Below are 27,365 nucleotides of genomic sequence, written 5' to 3' on the forward strand. Positions count from 1 at the left end.
CAGCTTTGGCGGAGCAGAGAGCCCAAGTCACCCGAGGCCTGCATCTCCAGCCCCCAGCCTAACGCTGAGGCCATGGAACCCAGGCGCACAAGGGGCGCCAGGGGACCTGGCGACGCCAAGGAGGCAGCGACGCCCTCGTAGGCCGCCCTTGGAAACGCCGCCGCCCATGGGGCCTAGAGGGGGGCCTGGCCCCGCAAAGGCCAGCCACCTGGCGGGAGGAGGAAAACGAGTCTAGCACTTGGGAGGAGAACAGTGTGGCCTAATTCCGCCTCCATTTTGCTGGTCTGGAGCAACCGGCGCCGAGCTGGGGCCCCCCGGATGCTGCCAGCACTTCCCCAGCACCCCTGAAGTTGTGGGAGACGTTTGGGGTGTGGGAGGTTCCTAGCGGCCTTCAAAACCCTCGGCACAGACGCCAGCGGGGCCAAGCCACTCCTCTGTGCCCGCCTGAAACTTCTCGCCTCTGAATCCTCAGACGGGCCCAACCAAAAAGAAAAAGAGAGCCCGCCAGAGTTTAACGCCGTCTTGTAAACCACTTTCCGGATAATTGCGGGAAACGAACGCTCCAGCAAACAAGCTCGAGGAATAAAGCAAACAGGGAATAAATTCCTGGGTGCTCGTAAACCCACCCATGCCGCCCCCACCCTTCCCAGCGCCCCCGCGGGGCCAGGCCCGATGTCAGCCCTGGAGGAGGAGGAAGCTGGGGCCGGCGGTCGGTGGCCATCGCTCGCCACCCAAGATGTTATTCTTTGGCAACAATCCCCATTATCTGTCCCCACTTTGGGCTAATCAGACAGAATCGCTAATGCGGAGGGCTGCTTCCTGCCGCCTCTGGGAGGTAACGGGGCGTCCGAGGGGCGGGGGACGGGGCGGGGCGGGGGGCGGAGGTGGCACCTTCCGGGCTCGCCGGGGCTTTGGTCCCGCACGCATTCAGGTACTTGACACTCGGGAGTCCCGGACCTCGCCCGGGTGGGAAGAGCTGTTTATATAAACAGGGGTTCCACGGTAGATGCCCTAATATCTCGGCAGCCAGTGCATGGCGTGCGCCTCTCACGCCCACCCATAGGAGCGGCGTCCCCGGCCGCCCCTCGGTTCCCAGACTGCCCTGCCCCCGCCTCCTTCCCCTCCTCGGCCATGGCTACCTCTGGACGCCTCGGCTTCACCGTGCGCAGGCTCCTGGACTTACCGGAGCAGGACGCGCAGCACCTGCGGAGGCGGGAGCCCGAGCTACGCGCCCCCGGCCCCTACGCCACCTGGCTGGAATCGGAGCGCGGCCACTACCCCTGTGAGTGAGCGGTGGACGGCGGCAGGGGTGGAGGCGAGGGAAGTGGGGAGCGCAGAGCCAAGCCCCCGGCCCTCGCGGGGCTGGGAAGCGGAACCCCCACCCAGCCCAGGGTCTGGGTTTCCTCAGTGTCGGTCGGTCCCAGAGGCTCTGTCCTCTTCGAACCCCTATGCCAGTTGGCACATCTTGAGATCAGATCCCTGCGCCTGGCACTAACGCCCGGGATTTGGGTTTCTGTTTCTAGGGGTCAGAATATTTAAATATTTAAGACACCGCCCTTAAGTGCCTGAAACAGTGGCTACGTCCTCCCGGCCTCGGTTTGGGATGGGCAGTACTGGCGAGCCTGGATTCAGGGCTTTGCAAACCTCGGCAAACCGCAGTGCAGTCGACCTGGAAGTGGCCCGTTTTGGTGAGGCAGCTTGCAGTGAATGCGTCTGCCAGCGCAGCGACCAGGGCCGAGTTGTTTTAACCCGGGGTGGGTTTCTTTGGGGGCGCGGTCCCAGGTTGTGGTGTAAAAGGTTATCGAATTCGGAGAGGTGGGTGTTCAGATATGGGCCCAGGGAAGGAAACGGCCTCATCCCAAAAGCCGCGGGCGAGTGGGTCGGCGCCCCCACGCGAGAGACGGCCGGTCCGCAGAGGGGCCGGCGTCTCACCAGGCCGTGTCTCCTTTGCGTCCCTAGCCTCGGACGAGAGCAGCCCAGAGGCCAGCCCGCGGGACTCGTCGCAGCGGCCGTCCGCTCGGCCTGCGTCTCCGGGCTCGGACGCCGAGAAGAGGAAGAAGCGGCGGGTGCTGTTCTCCAAGGCGCAGACGCTGGAGTTGGAGCGGCGCTTCCGGCAGCAGCGCTACCTGTCAGCGCCAGAGCGCGAGCAGCTGGCGCGCGTGCTGCGCCTCACGCCCACGCAGGTCAAAATCTGGTTCCAGAACCATCGCTACAAGCTGAAGCGCGCGCGCGCGCCGGGAGCCGCGGAGGCGCCCGACTTGGCAGCGGCGGCCGAGGTGCGCGCCGCGCCCGGCCTGCTGCGCCACGTGGTGGTGCCCGTGCTGGTGCGCGACGGGCAACCGTGCGGCGGGAGCGGCGAAGTGGGCACGGCTGACGCCCGGGACAAGAGCGGCGCGCCCCCCGCAGCCGCCTGCCCTCTGCCAGGCTACACCGCCTTCAGTCCCGGCTCGGCGTTCGGCCTCTTCCCCGCCTACCAGCACTTAGCGCCCCCCGCCCTGGTCTCCTGGAACTGGTGAGGCAGCCGCGGGGCGCGGGCATCTGGGGCTATGCCGGACTTGGGGTGCGCTCTGCGGCCGGAGCAGGGCTGGAGCGGAGACTTGGAGCGCGTCCCGGGCCCCTCCTCCTAAGACGCGGGGGTCCCCTGCCCCGCCCTCATCAGCCAGCGCACCCGGAACTCTCGCCAAGATATCCCCTCTCCTCTTCCCTCGACCGCCAGACCCAGAGCTAGATTTTATTGCTTGAACCTTATTTGTACATTTAAAAATAGCTATTTGTATGGGGAGCGACGTATTTTAAAAGAAATAGAGTATTTTTCCTCTTTGTGGTGCGAGAATAAAATGTGTAGGGTTGGGTCCCCCTGCGTACCTGCCGGGAACGTAGGTGGGAGCTGTGCTCTCCCGACCGGAGTTCGGGGCGCCGGCCCACTCCTTGACCGGCCAAGTTAAGGCCCACCCCGAGCTGGGCCGAAGGGCAGATCGCAGTCCCCACACGGCTTTAGGAAGATACTGGGGGAAGGTGGGAAGGGAAAGCAGAGGCACCTCTGGAGTACCTGTTAGCGGGAGGTGGCTCTGCCCCCGAAGCGAGACGGAGGCCCCTCTGGGCTCCCGGAGCTGCTGGAGCTTCTAACACCAAAGGTCAACCGAGTCGGCCACGACAGGGCATAACGAGAGGGCGTAATGAGCTTCTCCCTTAGGATTCTCCGGAGAAGTGCCAGCGGGGCCCGGGCTGAGCGTGCTGCGCCGGGGAGCAGCCCAGGCCTGACTGCTAGCCACTCGTTTCCGGAGTGCGGCAGCGAGGTCTCAGGGATCCGAGGAGTATGCGGGGATCTTGTAACCCCCAGTGGAGCCTGCGCGTGCCTCACTTGGCAGCTGTGATTTTCTGCCTCTTGGTGTAACACCCGGCCAGGGTGGGATGGGGAGTGGATGACGTGGTGAAGAAATTAAAAGGCGGCGGGGAATGACCCAGTTCAGGGCTGCCAGCGGAGGGAGGACAGCCCTGGGGGCCTGACATAGGTGTGGGATCCGCTGGTCGGTCTCATTTCACCCAGGGTCCCAATGTACACCCGGGTGGGGGACCTAGTGTTCTACTCTTCGGGTTTGTAACTGCTCTTCGCTTGGGTATCCCCTCGGTATCAGTAGCTGCAGGGCCTCCCATGCAGTGCAGTGGTCACTCTCTCAGAGAAGTGAGGACCTTCCTCTCTGCCAGCCACTGAAGGGAGAGTCGAGTGAAAAGAGCAGTCTTGGGTATCAGATCCAGGGGAGGGAGTAAGGGCTCGATGAGGTCTATGAGGAGTAGGCATTGGGTCTTTTTTTGGGCTTTAGCTTTCTGGGCCCAGGAGGAAATGGAGGAGGAGGTAGGGGGTGGGTAGCTGAGGCAGTGTTATCACCTGGGATTTTGGGGGGTGGAGAGAGAAAGGAGGGCAGAGGGGGAAGGGAGAGGGGTGTTTGGGTCTCAGCTGCTGGCCACCTTGCCTTCCATATGGATGCGGTTATCTTAGAAGAATCTCGATCCTTAAACCTCCTTTTGTCTTGGGAGCTGAAAAGGGCATTGTCAGCCCTGAAAAGGACCTAGACAAAATCCGCACTGTTCCGATTCAGGACTCTGTTTAATCAGTCCCTGGTGACAATGTAGTGGGTGTTAGGGTGGACAATGGTATCTTTTTAAACCTTGTGGCCTTCAGGAAGACAAAGGGCTTGAATTTCATGGGCTTACAACTTCAATTAGAACAGTGCCAGTGTGCCTGGGAGATTATCAAATTTGTATCATAAAACCTCTTTCTAATAAATGATTGCTGGTGTGGGAGCCTGGATGTTGTAAGACATATATTGGAAACTGCCCTGGGGACTTCCCAGTTAGCCCTGGCAGAGCAGATGGGAAAGAAAAGGAGGGAAAGATTTCTGAAGAAGTCCGGGCTCAGAATGTGTCCCTTCTGTTAGCTGGCTTGGCTCTTCCTTGCTCTTCCTCCTGAAGGGGTGTTTCTCCAAGAATGAAGGTAAAGATTTGTAGCTCGTTCTCTGCTATTGGTGGTGACAAAGACCTGAATATTATTGGAGAGAAAGTGCAAAATCACCACCTGTTCAGTTTCTGGCCTCTTCTTTCCTGGAGCTCCAGAGAAAGTAGGACTTAGGGTATGCAAAGCAGGGAGAGTCTATTAAATATGAGGCCCATAGGACTAAGGGATCTGGACTATGGAGAGACTCTTCTCAGGAGGCTCTTTGGGAGAGCATGTCCTCAACCAAATTCACCCAGAGGTCTAACCAATACGAAAGACGATTTTTTTGCTTCCCAGAGAGGTGGTCACAGCCATAGCAACCCAGCCTGTGTCCTGGGCAGGAGAAGGGCAGACATTTCTTATGGCATTAGCATCAGGATCCCTCATGTCTACACTGTTACCCACTTCCTTTTGCTCCTTTTCCTTTAGGCTCCTTCCTTTAGAGAGGAAAAGCCATAGGGGAGAGTTATTAATGTACTGCCATGACCACCCACCCATTTTAGAGACTCAGGCTGTCATTTATCTTCTGTTCACACCTGTGATAAGCTAGAAATAATAAATGTCAACTTCCTTTCTGATCTAAAAGATCAGTTCCTCCAGGGCTCTGATGAGAGAAGCTAAACCCAAGGCCTCTCCCAGCAGCTGTGAGAACTGTTAGAATCTCCCTCCCCAGATGAGACTATTTCATACCTGTCACCCATCACCAATATCACAAGGCAGATTCACACTCAGTAAACTTTTATTGAAACTTACTGTGTTCCAGGCATTGTCCTAGGCACTCTCACAGCTGATCTCTCAGAAACCTTATGCATGGCGTATATAATACACCCATTTTGCAGATAAGAAACTGAGGCTCAATGTGTAGGAGTGACTTGTGCAAAGCAGTTGTAAACCTCACAGAATGTTATCATTGTCCTCGGCTGCCTACATTTAAGCCGCCCTGTAAACTGCCATTAAAGCGGACAATTGGAATCTTCATGTGGCGACAGCACGTATACTACCCAGCCATCATAAGCTTGTCTTATGGATGGTCTGGAAGGATGGGAAAGCATGCTAAAAGTACCGTACATGGCTTAAGGCCGCTCACAGAAACTGATAACGGGATATCACAGTAGTTGCTAACATTATTGATGTTCCTGAGTATGAGGCAATATTCTAAATTTTTTAATTATATTAACTCATTCGATCTTCACAACAACCCCATAAGATGGTACTACTGTTACCACTTTACAGATGAGGAAACTGAAGGCCAGAGAGGTTATAAGTAACTTGTCCAGGATCACACAGCTAGTAAGTGACAGAGATGATCTGAACCCAAGCAGTCTAGCTCTAGATCTCATGCCTTTAACCACATGGTGGGAATTATTTCCCATTCTTTGTTTTATTTCTCCCAGTTGACAGTCTTGGTTACCTTATAGACACTTCTGTAAGAGACATGTTTTGTTTTGTTTTTTTAGAGCAATGTTATTAAAGGATTATATAAATTTAGATTTTTAAAAATATCTTCTGGGGATGTCCCTGGTGGTCCAGTGGTTAAGACTTCACCTTCCAATGCAGGGGGTGCAGGTTCAATCCCTGGTTGGGGAGCAAGATCCCACATGCCTCGGGGCCAAAAAACCAAAACAGAAACAATATTGTAACAAGTTCAATAAAAACTTTAAAAATGGTCCACATCAAAAAAAATCTTTAAAAAAATCTTCTGGATAAATTGACCCTTTATTCTTATGAAATATTTCTCTTTATTTCTAGGAATCCTTCCTAACTTTATGTTCATAGTGGTATAGATAGATACTCCAGCTTTCTTTTATATATATATATATATCTTTATTGGAGTATAATTGCTTTACAATGTTGTGTTAGTTTCTTCTGTACAACCAACAAAGTGAATCAGCTATATGTATACATATATCCCCATATCCCCTCCCTCTTGAGCCACCCTCCCTATCCCACCCCTCTAGGTCGTCACAAAGCACTGAGCTGATCTCCCTGTGCTATGCAGCAGCTTCCCACTAGCCATCCGTTTTACATTTGGTGGTGTATGTATGTCAGTGCTACTCTCTCACTTGGTCCCAGCTTCCCCTTCCCCCACTGTGTCCTCAAGTCCGTTCTCTATGTCTGTGTCTTTATTCCTGCCCTGCCACTAGGTTCATCAGTATTGTTTTTTTAGATTCCATATATGTGTGTTAGCATACGGTATTTGATTTTCTCTTTCTGACTTACTTCACTCTGTATGGCAGAGTCTAGGTCCATCCACCTCATTACAAATAACTCAATTTCGTTCCTTTTTATGAGTAATATTACATTGTATATATGTGCCACATCTTTATCCATTCACCTGTCGATGGACATTTAGGTTGCTTTCATGTCCTGGCTATTGTAAATAGTGCTGCAGTGAACATTGTGGTAGATGACTGTTTTTGAATTATGGTTTTCTCAGGGTATATGCCCAGTAGTGGTATTGCTGGGTCATACGGTAGTTCTCTTCTTAGTTTTTTAAGGAACCTCCATACTGTTCTCCATAGTGGCTGTATCAATTTACATTCCTACCAACAGTGCAGGAGGGTTCCCTTTTCTCCACACCCTCTCCAGCATTTATTATTTCTAGATTTTTTGATGATGGCCATTCTGACTGGGGTGAGGTGATACCTCACTGTAGTTTTGATTTGCGTTTCTCTAATGATTAGTGATGTTGAGCATCTTTTCATGTGTTTGTTGGCAGAGAGACATGTTTTTAGCATCTTTGTGTCTCTTAGTCTCTCTCTGCCCTTCTCTCCTCCCTCCCTCCTTCTCCATCTACCAAACCTCCAGCTTTTGGACACAGCCTCTGTGTTTCCCCTATGTCTGTTTGTGTGCATGCTTGTTCAGCTCTCAATGAAACACAGCTCTTGTCTGCAGGTCACAATATTTTCCTGTGACTATCATTCCACCATTCTTCTTCCAGAAAAGCATCTGCTGCCACTTTGTTGACACCAGTTGTCCACTGAGCGTTTGGTTGCTGCTGACTCTGATAAGCTCCTCTAAGCTTTCCCAACCCCCAGGCCCAGATCCCTGGGGAAAGGCCCAGATCCCTGGGGAACTTTATGACTTTGGCTTCCCTAGCCCTTTCCCCAGTCATCTTTTTCCTTCCTATGTCTCTAGTGTTATCTTTATTATTAAATATCATCCTCTTCATATTTTCTCTCTCTTCTTCTATTGTAAACATTTTTACTTCATCTCACTTAAGTCTCTTGTGGGTGGAGATAGCAATTTTCACTTCAATTTTCTTCATTGTTCAGAGGATCTTACATCTTAGCACATCTCTTATCTGACCAATTTAGCACTTTAGAATCTTAGATAATGTGCTACTGATGGGTTGGAAGTTATTTGAGCTCAGCTTAACCTATACCTTCCCTTCTAACAATGGTGTTTAGTTGTTTATTATTCTCTTGCATTAACACAATTAATTGTTGCCTCTTCAACCCACACGCACTTCACTACCTTTAAAACGTTTTAGACTTCGGAATAGAATGCCCAGGCAGGATAACTATGGACTCGGCATGGTTAAATTGTTTGTTAACCATGTTTACCTGTTCTGGGTGTTTCAGTTAACCAGTCTAGGCAGGTTATCTGTTCAATGAATAACAGACAGTCAAAAGAGCTTTTGGAAGGCTAAGGAAGTACTGTCCCTACCACAGGGCATGATCATTTCTATGGATATGATTGTATCACTTAGTATTCAAAATTTGCATGAGAAATTGTATCCCTCCAGGTCACTCATCATCATTTCTGGGAGTGGATTTATTTTCAGAAGTCCAATTCTGCCCCTAACTCCCCTCCAATGCCCCTGCCCAGACTAATAACCAAAGGTATGTGACATTCCCCTTTCTCCTGTATTCCCAACGTTCGTGTTACTCAGTCTATAAACTCACTGAAGATGTGAACAGTATTCCCTTCAATGCTGATCCATAGAGCAGTGTTTTAACCAGGAAGAATCAGTTAGGCTATTAAACAGTCACACATCCTCCCCCAAATTTTAAGCATAGGGGTTCTCAGTTTTCCCAAGTATGTCTAGCAGAGAGTTCCTGTTATTTATCCAGAAAAGTAACATCAGATTTTAGAGGCAGAAGATCATATTCTCTTCAGTACCCTGCCCTATGGACCAATAAAAATCCCTAGGTCTTTATTTAGGTCATGCAATTTCAAAAGCTGCCATAGTTTCAGTATAGTTTTTGTGAGTAGGGTGTTATGGAAAGAACATGTTAAGGGGACCTTGGTCATGCTTCATTTCCCCTTGCATTCTGACTGGGTGGTCCTTTATGAGTCAGCAGGTTTTCAAATGCACTTCCCCAGCTACAAGCTCTGAACTGGACCGTCCCTTTTCTCTTCTTGCAGTACCATCTACCCCCTCCTTCTCCTTTCCTAGGGGCTGGACAGGACACTTGGCAGAATTCACTAGGAAGAGGAGTGGAGGCTGTTCACAAATTAAACCAGAGACTAAAGTGCCCAACAATCCATTAAAAGGGCCCTTGAATCTCTCACCTGAGATGTCTGTTATACCCATCTTCTCCCACTTTGCTCAACGTTAGTGTTTTAAGCAGTGCTTCCTCCTAAAGAAGTTATCTGTTTAGGTTTAAATTACCTCTTGGGAGGTAAATTCTCAACCAGAGGCAACCCTGAGTCATTGTAACATATCAGGGTCTGACAGTCAAACAAGTATCAGTGAAATTACAGGAAACATTGGGGTTTTTTTTTAACAACAAAACTGAAATTCAGAGCAAGAGACACAAAACACCAGGAAAAGACAAAAGAAACCTGGTTTAGTTTCTGCTTTTCTGAGAAAGTGACGCTTTTCTGAGAAACTGTTTTTCCTGCCTAATCACACTGATGGATTCAGTCATCTATCTGGCCAGGTGTTCAACGGTGCTCCTAATTCACTGTAGGGAACGTTTTGTATTTAACTCAAGTCAAAACGTAGAGATAGAGTAGGATTTTCTTATTTTCCATATTTGGGGATGAAATATTATCTTAGATAATGTTAATCATTTTATCAGTTTGGGGGTGTGTGGGAGCAGAGGCAACCAACAGAATGAAATGGAGCTCCCAGAATTTTGTTTTCCAGAAAACATTACAAGAATCTTCTTCACCTAACTTGTCACCGATTGAGAGGAAAGTGAACATGTGCTCAGATTCCTTCAGGTGTGCCTAACAGTTGAGCAACCTGATTCCACAACAGTCCCTTTATCTTTAAATATGTACATATTCTATACATGCATATAATATACATATAAGTGGGATAGAAGCAGATTTTGGAAATGTTCAGTTCTTTTAATGAGAAAGAAAACCTCTAATTTATAGTCTTACTTGTCAGACCCAGGTAGGATGGATAGTTCGTTATTCTCAATCTAAAAATATTTTCTTTGTAAAATAATATGGAAAATACAGGAATGTATAAATAAGCTATGGTCTTAAGGATACTTATTTTCATATGACATTTGGCTTCTCATGATTATAGTAGTGATATGATGATTAGGAGATTGAGGTAAGCTATTGAAAGTGCAGGGATACATCTCATTTGTATCACTGTAAATTACAACCACAAAGAGAACCCAGATCATATTGGCTTGGAAAGAACAATTGTCCTCTATCCTTTAGTTTCCTCTTCTTTGCAGCCTCAGATTGTTTCCTGTACCAAGAGTCATGCACTGGGAATCATACCATTTCTGCCTTTAACAAGGTAAAAACCAGACTGTGAAGTGGTTCAAAAGGACATAGACAGGAGGAGCTGGCTGTTTCTTACTTGATATGAGTTCAAACAGGGCAATACGGTTTCCAGGGGAGATGTAATTCACCAGCTTCTGGTAAATCATGGACTTCTGAAAACTCCACTACCCAAAACCCATGTCTGTGAAGCCTTAGAAGGTAGAGAAATTATCAATTGATTTTAGAATTTTTAGTTGCCTCCAATCCCTCTGAAAAGGCACTTTTGCAGTTTAACATTAACTTTCTTCCTTCATTGCCACTATATGATGCCTCAGCCAGCTAATTTTCAGACAACAGAGGGAGGCTGCAAAACTTGTCTAATCTTAGGCATCTAGGTGTGGGGATTCCCAGGATGGTGAGAACTCTAACTTCTTACCAACTAAGGACTCCATGGGGACTCTGGGGCCCAATTCTGCACAGATGTGAAAACAGCACATCATTGCATATAAAGAAGACAAAAGCCAAAATGTCTACCAAAAATCCAAATTAATTCTCTTTAAATTGACCCTTACCCCTATGAACATAGCTATCTATGGCTGCTTTAACAAGGCTCTTCTTTCCCATAACCTCATGACTTTTTTTTTTTTTTTTTTTCTTTTTGCGGTATGTGGGCCTCTCACTGTTGTGGCCTGTCCCGTTGCGGAGCACAGGCTCCGGATGCGCAGGCCCAGCGGCCATGGCTCACGGGCCCAGCCGCTCCGCGGCATATGGGATCCTCCCAGACCGGGGCACCCGTATCCCCTGCATCGGCAGGCGGACTCTTAACCACTGCGCCACCAGGGAGGCCCTCTCATGACTTATTGAAGACTTTCCTTCATCCTCTTTCTAGGAGGTCTTCACCAAGACCTCCTTGCTTCCCACATCTCTTTGCACACTAAGGCTTTGAGCCCTCTTATTGTCTCAGGGAAGCCCACTGTGCTTCATCATCCAGCCGTCGTCCTCCTGCCTTAGAACTTTTTTTAGACTAATGTTTTGCTCAGAAATGCCCTAGTCTACAAGTCATTACCTCTTTTTCTTTCTGCACATGGTTACAGTTGCAGAGCTCCTTCCTTATCTGTAAAGCTTTCCCTAACTGATTGGAATATAAGTCACCTGGGTCCATCCTATGTACAGCTGCAACAAACTCAGGACTCCTTCATTCTGAGTGCAGTAGGATAGAGTGGAAAGAACATGGACTTGAGAATTGAGCAATCCTTGATGTGGAAAGAGAGAACTGAATGTTGGTTGTCACATTAATTGTATAAAATTATTTTTCACCTCAGTCCCTTAGACCATCATCTAGAGCTAATACCACGTACCACACTTGATTAACATGAGTGTTAAATGCATGAATAACGCCTGCTAGTTGGCAGTGCATGAACGTAGTCCCTACTCCATTCTACAGACATGCATCCAATGTTATGTTCAGTTTGTTTTAGTTTATCATAGCAGTCAGCTAGGACTAAGTTTTGTTTACAAAACACACAAGCCCAACATCTCAGTGTTTAAGCTACAAAGCTTTGTTTCTTATCTATGTGCCATGTCCCTGCAGCCTGCACCATTTCATTTTCATCCTGAGACCTAGGCAGAAGGAACAATCCCCTGTATAGGACATTTCAGAGGAGAAAGAGGACATACCATGGCTGTTAAAGCTTCTGGTTGAAAAGGATCTATATCACTTCTTGCATTTAATTGGCTAAAGCAAAGTCACATGATCAAGCTTAATACCAACTGAGCAGGAGGGAAGTGGATATTTTGAATAACAATACAATCTACTACATTTGTGTTCTTCTTAAATGTTTAATTTATGACCACATGTTATACATGCTTACAATGTTAATTATTCCTTTAAACTTTCAGAAGAAATATCACAATGTGATATTTGATACCATAAAGTATATTTTATCCCACAGTCTTCAGAAGAGTAGGAAGTATGCCTGTTCCCATTACTTTGAACAGTACCTGTGCCACATGCTCTTGGTGACATTTGGGAGAATGGTCAACATCCAAATTTACAGGCAGGTAGGGGGGCATCTGAAGACACCATGAGCAGTGATCATCAGGACACAGTGTTTAACTGCTTAGTGTGAGGTTATTCCTATGGAGACTCTTCTGCCATGACTCATCTGTAGGTGATAAAAAACCTCTGCAAGGACCAGTTGCATTTTCATTTACTTTATTACTGATTATTCCAGGAAGTCCACTTATTTGGATATCAGAATAATGGAAGGACAAACAACAGTTATTTGAAGTGTCAGATTATAAGTTTCTCAGTCCAACTTCCAGATAAATCCACAGCATAGCCTCACATATTACCTGACAGGTAAACACACAATCACACAAAACCTGTTTTTAACTTAGGACCATAATTTATTTAACCAATTCTCAATATTTATATAATTGTATTATACATAGTATAATTTTTACTATTATGTAAAATACTGAAATGAACATTCTTTCAGGCATTGTGCATCTACCTCAGTATTTCTCAAGGGTAAATTCCTAATATGGATCATTTACCGAAGTGGTATGCACATCTTTAAGGCTTTTTATTCCAAGCCATTGGTCCTACCACCCTTCACTATCGCCCAGTTCCTTGATGCCCTCACTCCCCTCCTTACCCTACCATGAACAATCATTATAATCATTCCTTTGAACATACCCTCAACCCCTTGACCTTCTCTCATTTCATTGTACACAAGGCAAAACTATAACTCTTGTTAAATCTAACTCTCCTTCTGGTCTGCACCTGTACCCAGGCAGCACAGTATGGCTGTAGAAAAACACACAACCACATTGACTGGTCTGACATTAAATTTATGACCATTAACCTCAAATGAGCCCTTAATGTTGCCAGGCCATCATGCTAGATGTCTCTAGACCATTCATCCTCCCATTATCCTCCTTGACTGTTTCATACCATTTTGTTTCTCTTCAACTTCCCACCTCCTCCCTCGTCCTTACGCTCAGGTTCCTGCTTCACTGTGAAAACTGAAGTAACCAGAAGAGAGATCATCCATAGACGTCTGCCACCACATCATTGCCTTGAAAGCAAGTGCTCTCTTATGCTGTGTCTTCCCTACTGTTACCATAGATGAGCAGCCCCTGCTTTGATCTTCTCAAGAATATCACGCCAGTGATTTTGTTCTCTTGCTTCTACATTATCAATCTTTTCCTCTCTCCTGCATCATTCCCATCAGCATACAAACATGCTGCTATCTCCCCCAGGTTAACAATGAAAGTATTTTCTCTTGACCCTCCTTCCCTTGCCAACTATTATCCGTTTTAGCAAAACTCTTAGGACACTTGCCTAAACTCACAATCTTCAGTTTCTCTCCTTCCATTCACTCTTGTTATAATCATTGAGATAGAATTTGCATACAATAACATTTATCTATTTGACATCAAGTTTTGACAAATGTAAACAGTCATGTAACAACCACCACAATTAAGATAGAGAACATTTCCATCACTCCAAAAATGTTCTCACTGCCTCTCTAGTCAGTTCCCCACCCTCACCTCCAACCTCTGCGAACCACTGATCAGCTTTCTGTAATGATTATTTTGCTTTTCTATAATTTTATATAAATGTAATCCTAAAGTATGCAGCCTTTTTGTAAGACTTCATTCAATTAGCATAATACTTTGTGATTGATCTATGTATATTTTTTCTTTTAATTGCTGAGTATTATTCCACTATATTGATATATCACAGTATTTGTTTACCAGTTTACCAGTTGATGGGCATATGATTCACTACCAATTTTTTACTATTACAAATAAAACTGTTATGACCATTCATGAACAAGTCCTTTTAAGGCTCTATTTATTTAAAAAATGGCTTTTTAAAAATATATTTTATTGAAGTATAGTTGATTTACAATGTTATGTTAATTTCAGCTGTACAGCGAAGTGATTCAGTTGTACATATATGTATTCTCTTTCATATTCTTTTCCATTATGGTTTATCACAGGATATTGAATATAGTTCCCTGTGCTACACAGTAGGACCTTGTTGTTCAGGAACAAGTCTTTGATTTTACATTTACAAGTCTTCATTTCCCTTGGGAAAATACTTACAAATTCAATTGTTGAGTCATATAAAAGTATATATTGAACCATAAAAGAAACTGCCAAACTATTTTCCAAACGGGCTGTAGCACTTTGCATTCTCAGTAACAACTAGAATGAGGGTTCTAATTGCTCCACATGTTCAACAGCACCGGGTTTGTCAGTCTTTTTACATTTTAGTCATTCTAGTGAGTTGTGGAGGTATCTCGTGATGCTTTTATTTGCATTCACTTAATGACTCGTGGTGTTGAACATCTTTTCATGTGCTTATTTGCCATCATAAATATCTTCTTTGGTGAAGTGGCTCTTCAAATCCTTTGCCCACTTAAAAAAATAAACCAGGTTGTTTGTCTTCTTGTTGTGTTATAAGAGTTCTTTATGTATTCTGGACAGAAGTCTCTATTCTGTCAGATGTGGGTTTTGCAAATGTTTTCTTTTGGCCAGTGACTTGCACTTTTATTTTTTAATGATATTTTTTGAAGAATGAAAGTTTAGACTTGATGAAGTCCAATCTATTGATTCTTTTTTTTTTTTTTTTTGCGGTACACGGGCCTCCCACTGTTGTGGCCTTTCCCGTTGCAGAGCACAGGCTCCGGACGCACAGGCTCAGCGGCCATGGCTCACGGGCCTAGCTGCTCCACGGCATGTGGGATCTTCCTGGACCGGGGCACAAACCTGTGTCCCCTGCATCAGCAGGCGGACTCTCAACCACTGCGCCACCAGGGAAGCCCTATTGATTCTTTTTTTTTTGATTCAAGCTTATTTGCTCTAAGAAATCTTTATTAACCCAAGGTCATGAATATTTTTTTTCTAGAAGCTTTTCTTCTAGAAGCTTCATACTTTTAGCTCTTAAGTTTAAGTCTGTGATTCATTTAAAGTTAATTTTTGTTGAGAGGTAAGGGTCAAGGTTCATTTTTTTCCATCTAGATGTTTAGTTGCTTTATCAGTATAAGTGTTTCCTTATACTCTGTATTCCCAACTGTTACCATAGATGAAGGGTCCCAGCACCATTGTTAAAAACTATCCTTTCCTTTTGAATTACTTTGATACCTTTGTTAAACATCAGTTGATTTATATCTATACTTAGATCAATACCACACTCTTTTGATTACTGTAGTTTTATAGTAAGTCATGAAGTGTGGTAGTGTGAATCCTAAAACTTTGCTTTTGTTTTTGTTGGCTCAAAATTGTTTTGGCTATTCTAGGTAATTTGCATTTTCAAGTACATTTTAGAGTCAGCTTATCAACTTGTATTTTTTTTTAAAAGCCTGCTAGGATTTTGGTTGGGATTACTTTGAACTTATAGATCACCCTTTTGTTTGGAAGATATTTTCACTGGATATAGGGTTCTGGGTTGAAGGATTTTTTCTTTAAGCACTTTAAAGATGTTGTTATGTTGTCTTCTGGCCTGTATGGTTTCTGATAATAAGTCTGCTGTCATTCTTTATCTTTATTCCTCTTTATGTAATGCCTCTTTCCCTTGGCTGCTTTAAAGATTTTTCTCCTTATCACTGGATTTCAACAATTTGATTATGATGTGCCTGTGGTTTAAATATGTTTATTCTTTTGGGGTTTCTTGATCTTTTTTGGTTATATGGGTTTATAATTTTCAACAAATTTGGATTTTTTTGGTTCTTATTTCTTCAATTATATTTTATGTCCCCTTCTCTTCCCTAAGTCTCCTCTCCTGGGACTCCAGTTACTGATATATTAGATACTTTGATTAGTCCCATAGCTCATTAAGATTTTGTTTCTCTTTTTTTCAATGTTCTTTTTTTTTTCTCTCTGTGCTTCATGTTGGTTTGTTTCTTTTTCAGTGTCTTCAAATTCACTTATCTTTCCTAGTATTATATTTTTTAATCTCCAGAAGTTTTATTTGGGTCTTTAAAACATATATATATCTTCCTTCTTTCCTCATCAAATTTATATTTCTCTTGAAATCCTTGAGCATATTTGTAAGATTTATAATACTTGTTTTAAGGTCCTTGTTTATGAATTCCATGATCTCTGTCATTTTTGGTTCCATCTCTATTAATTGCTTTTTTTTTTTTTTTTTTTTCGGTATGTGGGCCTCTCACTGTTGTGGCCTCTCCCGTTGCGGAGCACAGGCTCCGGACACGCAGGCTCCGGATGCGCAGGCTCAGCGGCCATGGCTCACGGGCCCAGCCGCTCCGCGGCATATGGGATCCTCCCAGACCAGGGCACGAACCCGTATCCCCTGCATCGGCAGGCGGACTCTCAACCACTGCGCCACCAGGGAGGCCCTATTAATTGCTTTTTATTCTGCTTATGGGTCCTATTTATTTGCTTCTTTGAAGTCCTGGTAATTTTTAATTGGATTCAGAATTGTGAATTTGTTTTATTTGCTACTGGATTTTGTTGTATGCCTTTAAAGATTATTGATTTTTTCCCTACCATCCAGTTAAGGTACTTGTAGATCATTTTGATCCTTTTGAGGCTTGATTTTAAGCTTTGTTAGGTTGAGTCCAGAACAGCCTTTTTTTGGTGGAGGGAACTACTTTAGTTCCATCACTAAGGCATGATCCTTCTGAGAACTCTAACCAATGTGTTATGGGATCTCTCCATTTTGGTTCAGGACAAGAACTCCTTCTAGCATTGTGTGATCTCTGGGAATTGTTCTGGCTACTCTTCCCAGCCTTGGGGAATTTTCTCTCATTTATGTGCAAATCAGTACTCAGCCAAAGACTCAAGAGGACTCATCTAATGATCTTCAGAGCTTTTTCTCTGTGAAGCACTCTTCTTTTCAGTACTTTGCCTTATAAATTCTAGCCATCTTGGTATCCACAAACTTTGATTTTATTCTCTTCAGCTCAGTAGGAGTGTTAGGTTCTTTGGGCTCCCCTCCCCTGCAGTGTGGCCTGACGCTGGCTCCAAACGGTAAGCTAGGAAATCCTAAAGCTCATCTCATTTGTTTCCCTTCTCTCAGTGAACACAGTCCTACGCTACCTACTGTCCAATGTCTGAAAACTATTGTTTCATCTATTTTATCAAGTTTATAGTTGTTTACAGTTGAAAGGTAATTCCTATTGCCGCTAATTCTTCATGGCCAAAGGAGAAATCCCCCAGTTTCCTGTAAACTTAGTCTAATAAGCTTTTGCTGCACCATTCTGCTGAAACTCTTTACATTAAGGCCTCCAATAATTTCCAGGTTGCTAAATCTAATATTACTTGTATTTAAGATTCACAAAAGACTGTTAACTCTCCTCCAGAACCTAGGTGAAATGCAACTTGTTTTAAAATGTACCTGAGATTTTGTTCTTATTCAGGTTTGGTGAGGACAACAGAACAGGAGACAATTGCTATTGAAAATATAGTTTGTTAATTACTGTTTCCAAGGAGGCAGGGCATGCCACACCACACAGGGCCACATGGGGAAGCACCAGGGTCAGTCAGGAGGCAGAAGGAGTGAGGGGAAAGCATGAGCAAAGGCCTTTATTTTTATTTTTTGTGGGAAGAAATGAGCAAGGCAGGGTAGGCAGCTGATCATAGGCCTGCATAGTTTGAATAATTTCAGTGGGCTCTGGGCTATAGGGGTGGTCCCTAGTCATCCAGTACCTGGCTGTGGGGTGATTAGAGCAGAGGAATGTTGCCTCCTAGAGTGTAAAAGTCAGATAGGGAAGGTGGCTTGGAGTATGGGCACTGGATTGGTTAGTTTGCGTATGGAAGGCATGCTCATAGGCAAGTTGCTTGCTATCTCTAGGAATTCGCTAACCCTGGGAGGGACTTTCCTTCCTCTGTCCACAGGGCCCCAAGATATCAAAGCATCATAAAATACAAATCATAAAAGACGTTATTAATACATGACAATAACAAACCAACCCACCTCACAGTGATTATTCTTCATCAGGGAATGAGAAAGGGGAGATATAGTGATTCATGGAGACTCTGGTCCAGTCCTGGGTCCAGGGGCCAGGCAGCAGAGCCATTGCAATGTATGGACCACCATCTTCTCTCACCTGAGTTCCTGCAGTCTCCTCCTTGCATCTTGCTTTGCTTTTCTTCCTCCACACTGTATTCGCAGTGATGTTTATATGATGCATGTGTGATCATGTTCGTTCATCTGCTTAACACCCTGCAGTGGCTTCCCACTACTTGTGGAATCAAGCCTGAACTTCTTAACATGGGATATAGCCATTATTAAGTCTCATTTCTTTCTTTCTTTTTTTTTTTTTTTTGAGGTACGTGGGCCTCACACTGTTGTGGCCTCTCCTGTTGCGGAGCACAGGCTCCGGACGCGCAGGCTCAGTGGCCATGGCGCACGGGCCCAGCCGCTCCGCGGCATGTGGGATCTTATCGGACCGGGGCACGAACCCGTGTCCCCTGCATCGATAGGCGGACTCTCAACCACTGCGCCACCAGGGAAGCCTCAAAGTCTCATTTCTTGCTGTGAACCACTCCTGCCTTCTAATGCCCTGTACTCACTCACCAAATCCTCCCACCTCACCTCACGCCACACACAGTGTAGGCAATTATACTTAATTCATCCAGTTCTTTAAAGACATCAAGCTCTTCTTTCTTGTTCTTCACACTTATTCCTTCTTGTTCTGTCATCAGAGGACCCTTCTGACTTTGATTCAAGTGTACCCTCCTCAGAGAGGTTTTTCCTATCTGTCCTCCAATATAGGTCAGCTTCAGGGACCTGCTCCGTCTTCACGTGGCACTCTCTGCTTCCCCATCACAGCCCTAGCCACACTTCTATAACTGCCTACTTACTTCTTCACTTGGCATGAAGAGGGGGACCATATAAATTGTGTTCACCTCTGTAGTACCAGCACTTAGTATGGTGCTTGGTACATGATAGTCTTTCAGGAAATCCACGTAAATGTGTATGGATGAATGAATCAGCAGCGCTCTGGGACCAGGCCTGGGTGGGGCAAGGAGGAGCTCTAAGTATTGAGCTCCTCCTCAATTGAGGCATCTGAGCTGAGACATTGGTTTGAGAAGTGCCCCAGGCTTCTAACACTTCTTCTTCTGAGATGACCGGTTGGGGAGATCGGAAACCTTCATTCCTGACCCTGAATTGGAACCAAACTGGTCTCCAGGGGAAGAGGGAAGAGGAAGTACAGCATTTTCTTGGGAAATTTCTTCTCAGTAAGTTCACTCGGGGTCACTTAGTTCTTTTTGCCCAAACAAGTTAATCCATCCATCAGTAACAGTGAGTGCTGTGATCTTAAGCTGGTTTAAAATGAGGACAGGGATGACTATACTTGACAAAAGAAGGTGAGTCATGAGCAACCCATTATTGTTAAGAAACAATAAAATTTTTAAACCTTGTGAGAGTCTTCTTTAATTTCAGCATTAGAGAGAGGTGATGAATATTACATCTCTATTTTTCTGAGCCTATAACTTAAGCCATGTTTTCCAGAGAAAGATAATTAAGCTCATAAAAGATTTGAGAAAGAAATCCCCAAAGCTACAGAAACCTTTCTATAGAAAAAGAAGTTACTCAAATGCCTACCAAGGAAAAAGAGATGAGGAGGAGGGTGGGGAGGTGTTGAGTAGCTGTGGTCCATTTGATTGAGGTCTGGACTAGAGGAACTGTCTGCAATTGTAGCAGGATACATTAAGTTAGACAGCAGGGAAAGTGAGCAATTGAGTGTCTCTCGCTCTTTCTACACACACACACACACAGACACACACACACACACACACTAGCAGATCAATTTATACCTAGTTGTTTAAAGAAGCTCCTTTTAAAAAAGAAAAGGTTATACCAGACTGCTTTCTAAGGCAACTTCAAGCATTAAACAACAGATTTTTTTCCCCTCCCTCTGTAGTAGTTCCTTTTGTGAAAGAAGAGGACCGTACACAGTTTGATTTCTTTTGTTTAGAGCCTTGTCAGCGTTGTTTTTTTCCACTTCAAGGAGTCATTTTCAGAAGTTATGAAAAAAGAGTGAAAATCACTGATAACATCAACACCATCATTAGAAAAGCAACCACGCTGGTATGTATGCACTCTGTACAATATATTAGGAATAGATGGTGGGAATGGGGCAGGGTGTGGTCACCAAGAGTGGGAGTGGGGTGGGGTTCTTCCTTGCTATTATGTATATTGAGCCAGAAGTTTGGAAAGATGTAAGTGGCTGTAAATATTTGCTATCAAATTCACCAGCACCACCAGAGCTAGGACTAGTGGATTTCAAGATGAAGGCAGATTTAAATGAATGTAATTTAAAATGACCTGCTGGGCTTCCCTGGTGGTGCAGTGGTTGAGAGTCCGCCTGCCGATGCAGGGGACACGGGTTCATGTCCCGGTCTGGAAAGATCTCACATGTCGCAGAGTGGCTGGGCCCATGAGCCATGGCTGCTGAGCCTGCGCGTCCAGAGCCTGTGCTCCGCAGCGGGAGGGGCCACAACAGTGAGAGGCCCGCATATCGCAAAAAAAAAAAAAAAAAAAAAAAGGACCTGCTAAAACTTAGAGGATTAGTAGGGAAGCTCAGATGATGATTTGTGCATTTTAGGTAATTGGGTTAGAAAACCAATTGGTAAAGTCCTTTTCAAATTTATGATGTGATGCTATTATTTATTCGTGTGTGTGTGTGTGTATACAGGGCATACTGTGTGTAAAGTGCCATCTGCAGCTGTTTATAACTCTGAGAATTACCCTTCTCTGTGCTGTGGCTTTCCACTCCACAAACTCCCCCTCCGCTAACACAGAATCTGTAGCAGCAAGAATGGTTTTACAGCCTGCCCTGACCTTTTTGTTGTTGGTGGTGTTTAGTGTGGGAGGCATGGTGAGGCAGGGGAAAGGGAGAGAAGTGTCCAGTTGGGAGCAACCCCCAGAGAGGGAGCGCATATCCCACCTGGAAAGGCCTGTGATTCTCTGAGTGGTCCTCCTGTGATGTATGAAGCACCCCAGCTATAGGAGGTCAGAATTCTACTGTTTAACTATTTTATGCCATTTTTCTTATCATTTACCCTGTGCCTCTAGTTTTGTTTTCTATTGTTATTTTAAGTTTCTCTGGCCCACTCCCTAAGTCTTTAGGACCTGGCTTTCTCTCTGGCCCCTGGCCTATACCACAATACTAATTTTCATATTTGGTTTTCTTTCTAGGCTATGTTAGCAACACTGAGGTTTTGGATGAATGTATTGCCAAATGATAAAATGTATGGTTGTCACATATTTACTCACCTATCTGTAAATCCTTTCATTTAAAACGAAAGCCATGATTATTGTACAAGATCAGAGGAGCATAAAAAGAAAAGTGTCATATTACAAGTTGTTTAAAAGTTAAGCAATAGCCAGTTGTATTTTCTCTGGTGGCAAAATGAGAAATGCACTGATTTTGGAATTGGAAAACTTGGGTTCAAATAGAGTTTCTGCTGTTTCTTGACTTCTGGCCATTAACAACTCAGTAAAATTGAAGTCTGAGTTTAATGTGGCTGCACGTGGAAGGCCCTACTGAGAGGAGCCACCTGTAAAGGCTAAGAGACTTTTGCACTGAATAATCAGGAATTGGAGTATTATGGTTTTAAAATGCCTATACATTTTCTCTTTGTCCCCACGTACCCCACATCATGGCAAATACCGACTCTTGAAAAAAGAGAAAGTACTATATTGAATCTAATACTGCTTTATTTAGAATAGCCTTTAGAATAGGTGATACTTTCTGTGAAATAAAATATTTCTAGAGGTTAAATACAATTGGATGAAAAGGGTGAATCATTTTTATCAAAACTCTAGGAAAGCACTTCATTCCCTCAAACAAATAAGGCTCTTAAAACTCTGAAATCCTCCTCTATGCCAAGTGCTTCAACCCCTAGAGGGCAGCATGCACTCAAAGAAACTCACCCAGGGCCCAATTAGAAGCCCTGGAAATGGCCAATTGCCTTCTTGAATTGTTTCTTATCAACCTTAAAAGAGACCCTTGAAAATCTCATTAGAAACCCTATCAAGAACTTAGGAGAGTATTATCAATTTCCAATAACTACCACAGAAATATGTTCCATTGACACCATCACAATACAGACCCTGGGAAATTAAGAAATGTGGTTGAATCCCCGCCACATTTACTAAAGGAACTCTGCTCGGGAGGAAGCACCTCCAGTTTCTAAGACGGGGTTGCTTCTTAGGAAGTGATTTCCTGTAATAACCTCTCCGCTGCATTCTCTCTTCAAAGTGTCTCCGAGGGACAAGGGGAGAGTAAGGGGTCTCTGCTCTCCCTCATCCCACCCACCTAATCTCTTTGCTTTCCTTCATTCTTGGCCCATGCAGCGTTAAGGGCGCTTCAAGCACTTGAGACGCGGTTCTTAGCCGCCCTTCCGAGGATTCTAGGATTAACTTTCGCCTTCCCTCACTGATAGCTTCATCACTGCCTCAGACACAGTGGGAAGACGCAGGCCCCGCCCACACCCAGACCACAACCCCCCCAGCGATATAACCAGGCCCACGGCCCACACCCTTCAGACACTCCCGGCGGCTCCGCCCCGGCGAATCGAACTGGGGCTGTGCATCTTGGGCTCCACGCGGCCTCCTCGGGCGCGCCCTCTTCAGAAGCCCTGGCTTGTAATCCAGGCCCAACCTCTAATCAGGGTCCTCAGGCTTCCAATGTGCCGAATGGAGATTGATGCCAAGCACCTTCACCTGCGTTCTGGAGAGGCAGATGGGGATTAGCCGCCATTTTGATGCCAGAATCGTCTTGGATAACAGGTAACGCAATTTCTCCTATTCATAAAGACACGTCAGTGAGGTTTCTATACTGATTCTGGTTTGACTTTGGATTTTGGGTGACTCCGTTTTTTTCTCAATGTCTGGTTTCGGGTGGCTAAAACAGTTTTCATCTATGTATGGGATGTTGTCAAAACAGGACACTAGAATTGTTTTTTTTTAATTAAAAATAACCCTTCCAGTATTAAAAGGCAGTATCCATTAATTCAATCGACCATTATTTTCATAAGCAAATATGTTTGAAAAAATTAGCAAGTAAATGCATAAATAAATTACCTACATTGAAAGCTGTTACTGGCAGGTATGATAACATGTTTCTTGTTAACTAGTTTACATTTCTTTTGAAGTGAATTTCTGGCTGACAGTGTTTATGTCACAGATGGTATCCTCACCTGCTTCATTAAGGCCTGTTTAGAATACAGTTCTAATGTAGGTTTTATTCCATGTAAAGCCACCTAGAGATAATTTTAAATGATCATATCGACTAACAAACACGTAATCAAGAAGCTCTTAAAATTTTATTAAAATTCAGGTCTTTCACCATTAGCAAACCTGCTTCATTAACATATTAATAGATAATGTTCCTGCTCATAATTAGCGTGTATTTTCTTTGCATCATTGTAGTTGAAAGAATTCAGGTGGAGTTTGATAGAAAAGTTTTTTTTTTTTAATTTCTGGCAACAAAGCACCTGGAGAAAACAACTGAAGCTCCTGACCACCATTTCCATTTTAATCACTGCTTCCTCCTGCCCACAATTTTCTCTCCTTAAACTCCATTTTATCACTGATTTTCCCCATATTCAACCCACTATGAATTATAGACATGATAAGCAATGAACTACATACAAATGGGTGAGGGTTTGGCCCATGCACTGAAGGCTGAATGCCACCTGCAAGAGAAACTCCAGGTACGAACATATTTTCATCTCGAGTTTGAGAGAAGTGGCAACATTAAACCTGAAAAGAAGCTCATTTTTTTCTTTAAAATAAAAAAATTTTTGAACCGCTTGTTCAAAATGTGAGTGTATAGAACAAAGAATAGAGCCTGTGTATATGTTTCTATTAAAAGAGTGATATCTTTTATCTATTAAAAGAGTGGCATCTTACAGAGAGGAATAATTCAGGGAGCCACCTAGGAACGATTATTTCTTTAATGACCACAACATTAGATTAAGTCTATCATTGAGATCCTTGGAATAAAGTACATGATTATTTTGAAATACTGTATTCTCACTGACTAGCAATGTACTCATGATACATTCACAATAAAGAATGGAATAAACATTATCTCTTGAGGTCACAGTTATCTTAAAGTCACAATCTCATCTTAAATAAAAGGAAAAATGCTATTTGTACTAAAAGTAATAGTTATCCTTCTATGGTCTAAACATTTAGCTAATGCTATTTACCAAAACGGTTCTGAAGCCACACCATTCTGTGACTTTAAAATTCATCTGTGACATGTGGCAGAAGCTGCTCACACAGTCTAAGCATATTGAAATCTCTTGTATGGGCCAGAGATTAGTTTTACACATTATAATCCTGCTGCACTTGAGTGTCTTAGGTCTTAGAGAACATCTGGTCACCCCACTCATTTTATGCAGGAGCATATGCAGGCCCAGAGAAGTTCAGCAACTCTGTTTAGCTGTTAAGGGCAGAGGTGGGGACTTTTTTTTTTTTTTTTTTTTTTTAGCCACAACTGTTTCTTACAATTTGCTGGCCCTGATCTTCTCCGTAAGAGAAAAAAATGGAGTGATATCTATGAATTATTAAAGAGATAGAATATGCTGGCTGTGCAGGGAGAGTAAGTTGAATGTGAACATGAAGAATATTTTCATCATCCACCCAGGACCCCACTTGGATAAAGGGACGATTCAAACAACATACTGAAGACTTAGCTGGGGCTGTCAGGAGAGGGGCTGCCTCTTTGTCCTTTTAACAGTGTGATCCTGAACTTGTATTTCTACATTGATGAATTATACATACAGGATTTCATACAGTACTGTCCACTAGAACTTTCTGCAGTGTTAGCTATCTGTATTGTCCCATATGGAAATCACTAGCCACGTGTGGATATTGAGCACTAAAAATGTTGTTAGTGCAACTGAGGAGCTGAATTTAAAATTTTATATTTTATTTATTCATTATTTATTCTTGGCTATAATATTGGACAGCACGGGTTTAGTATTGTAGTATTGTAGTATTGTACATCCCAAAGAAGAGTTAGATTCAGATAATGTCAGTGAGCTAGAGACCCCTGGTGGAGGGGGCTGTCATCTGCAGGACACAGAGCACAACTTATTAGTAAGGTGGGTGGGTTTTTTTTCCCCCTATGGTGTAGCTATTTCAGGATTCTACACATATTTTGATGCTAACACGACCACTTAAAGTAACATGCAAATTCTCTAGGTGTTACAGGATGGAATAATATAGAATTCAGGGACTAATTATTATATTGATTGATGTTCACAGTTCACTGATATCAAGTGTTTTATGTTATTTAGCAGGACACTGACAGGACGGTGAAAGTGGTTTAAAACACTACACTTTTGTTGTCTGACATGAGTAACGGAATATCCTAGGTCCCTAGGCAGGGCAGGAAGCATTCTTCAGGAAGGATGATGGTCTCAAGTTGTATTATGTCTATTAAGAGATGATACAGCTTGGCCAACATCTGCACTAAAGTCAAGACAAGTCTTTTCTTGACTAGAAGAGAAATGCTGATTCTCCCTCCGCCCCTTTGCTGACACACAACCACACACAGCTGCCTCCATAAAGTTTAGGTAACCTGGCATCTTTATATTAGATTAAAAAGGAGAGATGTTGGCCTTTTTAACCTCTCTTAAATCGTGCTCCCTAAAATGGAGTTTACTGATATATTTGGTTCCTTTCTGATCCCCCTGCCCTTATACTGCTTGTTTTCCTCTTTAGCCATCAAAAGCCGTAATTACCCAAACCACAGTCCTTATCTGTTCACTCTGCAGGGAATTGAGGGCTCCCTTTCCTTTTTCTGGCCATTCTTACCTCTTCCCACATTCCATCTTTGCTTGGCTTCAATCCTAAGACTCCTGCTTTCTTGAATGGAAACAGTATGATAATGATGCATAGCTAGAATAGGCAAAGAACTCATTAGAAAGTTAACCATGGATCTAAGTTCATATGATAAATGTGTCATTTCAATTCAGTGAGAAAAGAGTAGTTTAATATATGGTCCCAGCAAAAATCATCTCCCATGTAGAAGAAAATGAAGTTAGGTCTTTATCACACACCCTGCAAAAATTTTTCAAATTTGTCTAGGGTTATTTTTACTAATTCTCAGTAATCACTGGGAATCCCCAATTTCAGTGTTTCGCTTTTTAATGTATAGATTGTAGCAAGAGAGGTCAGGGCTAGGAGAATCTTCTGTATAAGGTTGCTAGTTGAAACCTCTCTTTCCCTTAAAAAATAAATATTTATATCTTATAAAAAAGATATAAAAGACACTAATATTCTCACTTTTTAGGTGAATTGTTAAATTATCTTATTCTAAATAACATGGATAATTGCGGACAAAAATGAGTCTAGAGCCCAGATTTTAAAAATTCAATACTCAATTATGCAACACTTTATTGTTTTAAAATTTCCTCCTGTCTGGTTTTAGCACTGAAAAGTCCTGAATGTCAGGGAATCCCTTAGTCCTGGGCAACTGGACAGTTGGTCATCCTGCAAAAGATCTTCTCTTTTATAAGCTATGACAAACTATAGCAGTAATAGTAAAAAAACAAAGGTGAAATTATTGAGCCATAACTTTGAAGAGGCCTTTAATATGAAGAAGCATTATCATCTTGAGGAATTTCTAATACTTTTAATTATAGGCAGCACTGTGTGAAATATTGAGTCTGGGTCCCTGTAGAGAAAAATCAGTAAAGTATATGCATGAAATTGCCATCTTAACTGACAGGGATATGTGACAGGCGAAGATATAAAACAAATGATAATTATCTGATCAATAACCAAGTTTAGTATATTTGTTCATTGATTTTCCCATCTCTGTGCACATTAGCTGTCAACTAGCTAGAAGGTAACTAGCTAACTAGCTAGTTGAGTGATAGATCAATCTATGCCAAATCTTTACCTTGAGTTAAAAAAAATTCCATTTTCTGTCTCTACTGTTTTTATCTACTTAATTTTTGATAACATATATTAAATAGTATTAATGTAAGTAAAAAATTATGAGAAGGTTTGTTCTTAAAAATCTGAAAAATTCATATACATTATCATAGACTTTAAAACAGATTCCTTCTCCCTTTGAATCATCAAATTGAAGCCCAGCTGTGGTGGAGTAAAAAGAGTTTGCATTTTGGAGTCAGACAGATTTACTGGTTGTGTGATCTTCGGTAAATTACTTAGCTTTTC

The 27,365-nt window shown here is 43.6% G+C and overlaps 1 protein-coding gene across 1 annotated transcript; it reads left to right on the forward strand.

Moving 5' to 3' along the window:
• Positions 1-1,131: 1,131 nt before the first annotated feature.
• On the forward strand, positions 1,132-2,516 carry NKX2-8 (NK2 homeobox 8). The gene is made up of 2 exons (XM_060098161.1): positions 1,132-1,282; positions 1,960-2,516. Exons 1-2 carry the CDS (start codon positions 1,132-1,134, stop codon positions 2,514-2,516), a joined length of 708 nt encoding a protein of 235 aa, XP_059954144.1.
• Positions 2,517-27,365: the final 24,849 nt, after the last annotated feature.

The sequence above is a fragment of the Mesoplodon densirostris genome, chromosome 4, assembly GCF_025265405.1.
Source record: "Mesoplodon densirostris isolate mMesDen1 chromosome 4, mMesDen1 primary haplotype, whole genome shotgun sequence".
Classification (NCBI taxonomy): Eukaryota; Metazoa; Chordata; class Mammalia; order Artiodactyla; family Ziphiidae; genus Mesoplodon; species Mesoplodon densirostris.

Excerpts from the sequence above, each read along its gene's own strand:
- NKX2-8 (XM_060098161.1), top strand. The coding sequence starts at position 1,132 with ATGGCTACCTCTGGACGCCTCGGCTTCACCGTGCGCAGGCTCCTGGAC. Across the intron at positions 1,283-1,959 it reads GGAGCGCGGCCACTACCCCT|CCTCGGACGAGAGCAGCCCA; the intron begins GTGAGTGAGCGG and ends TTGCGTCCCTAG.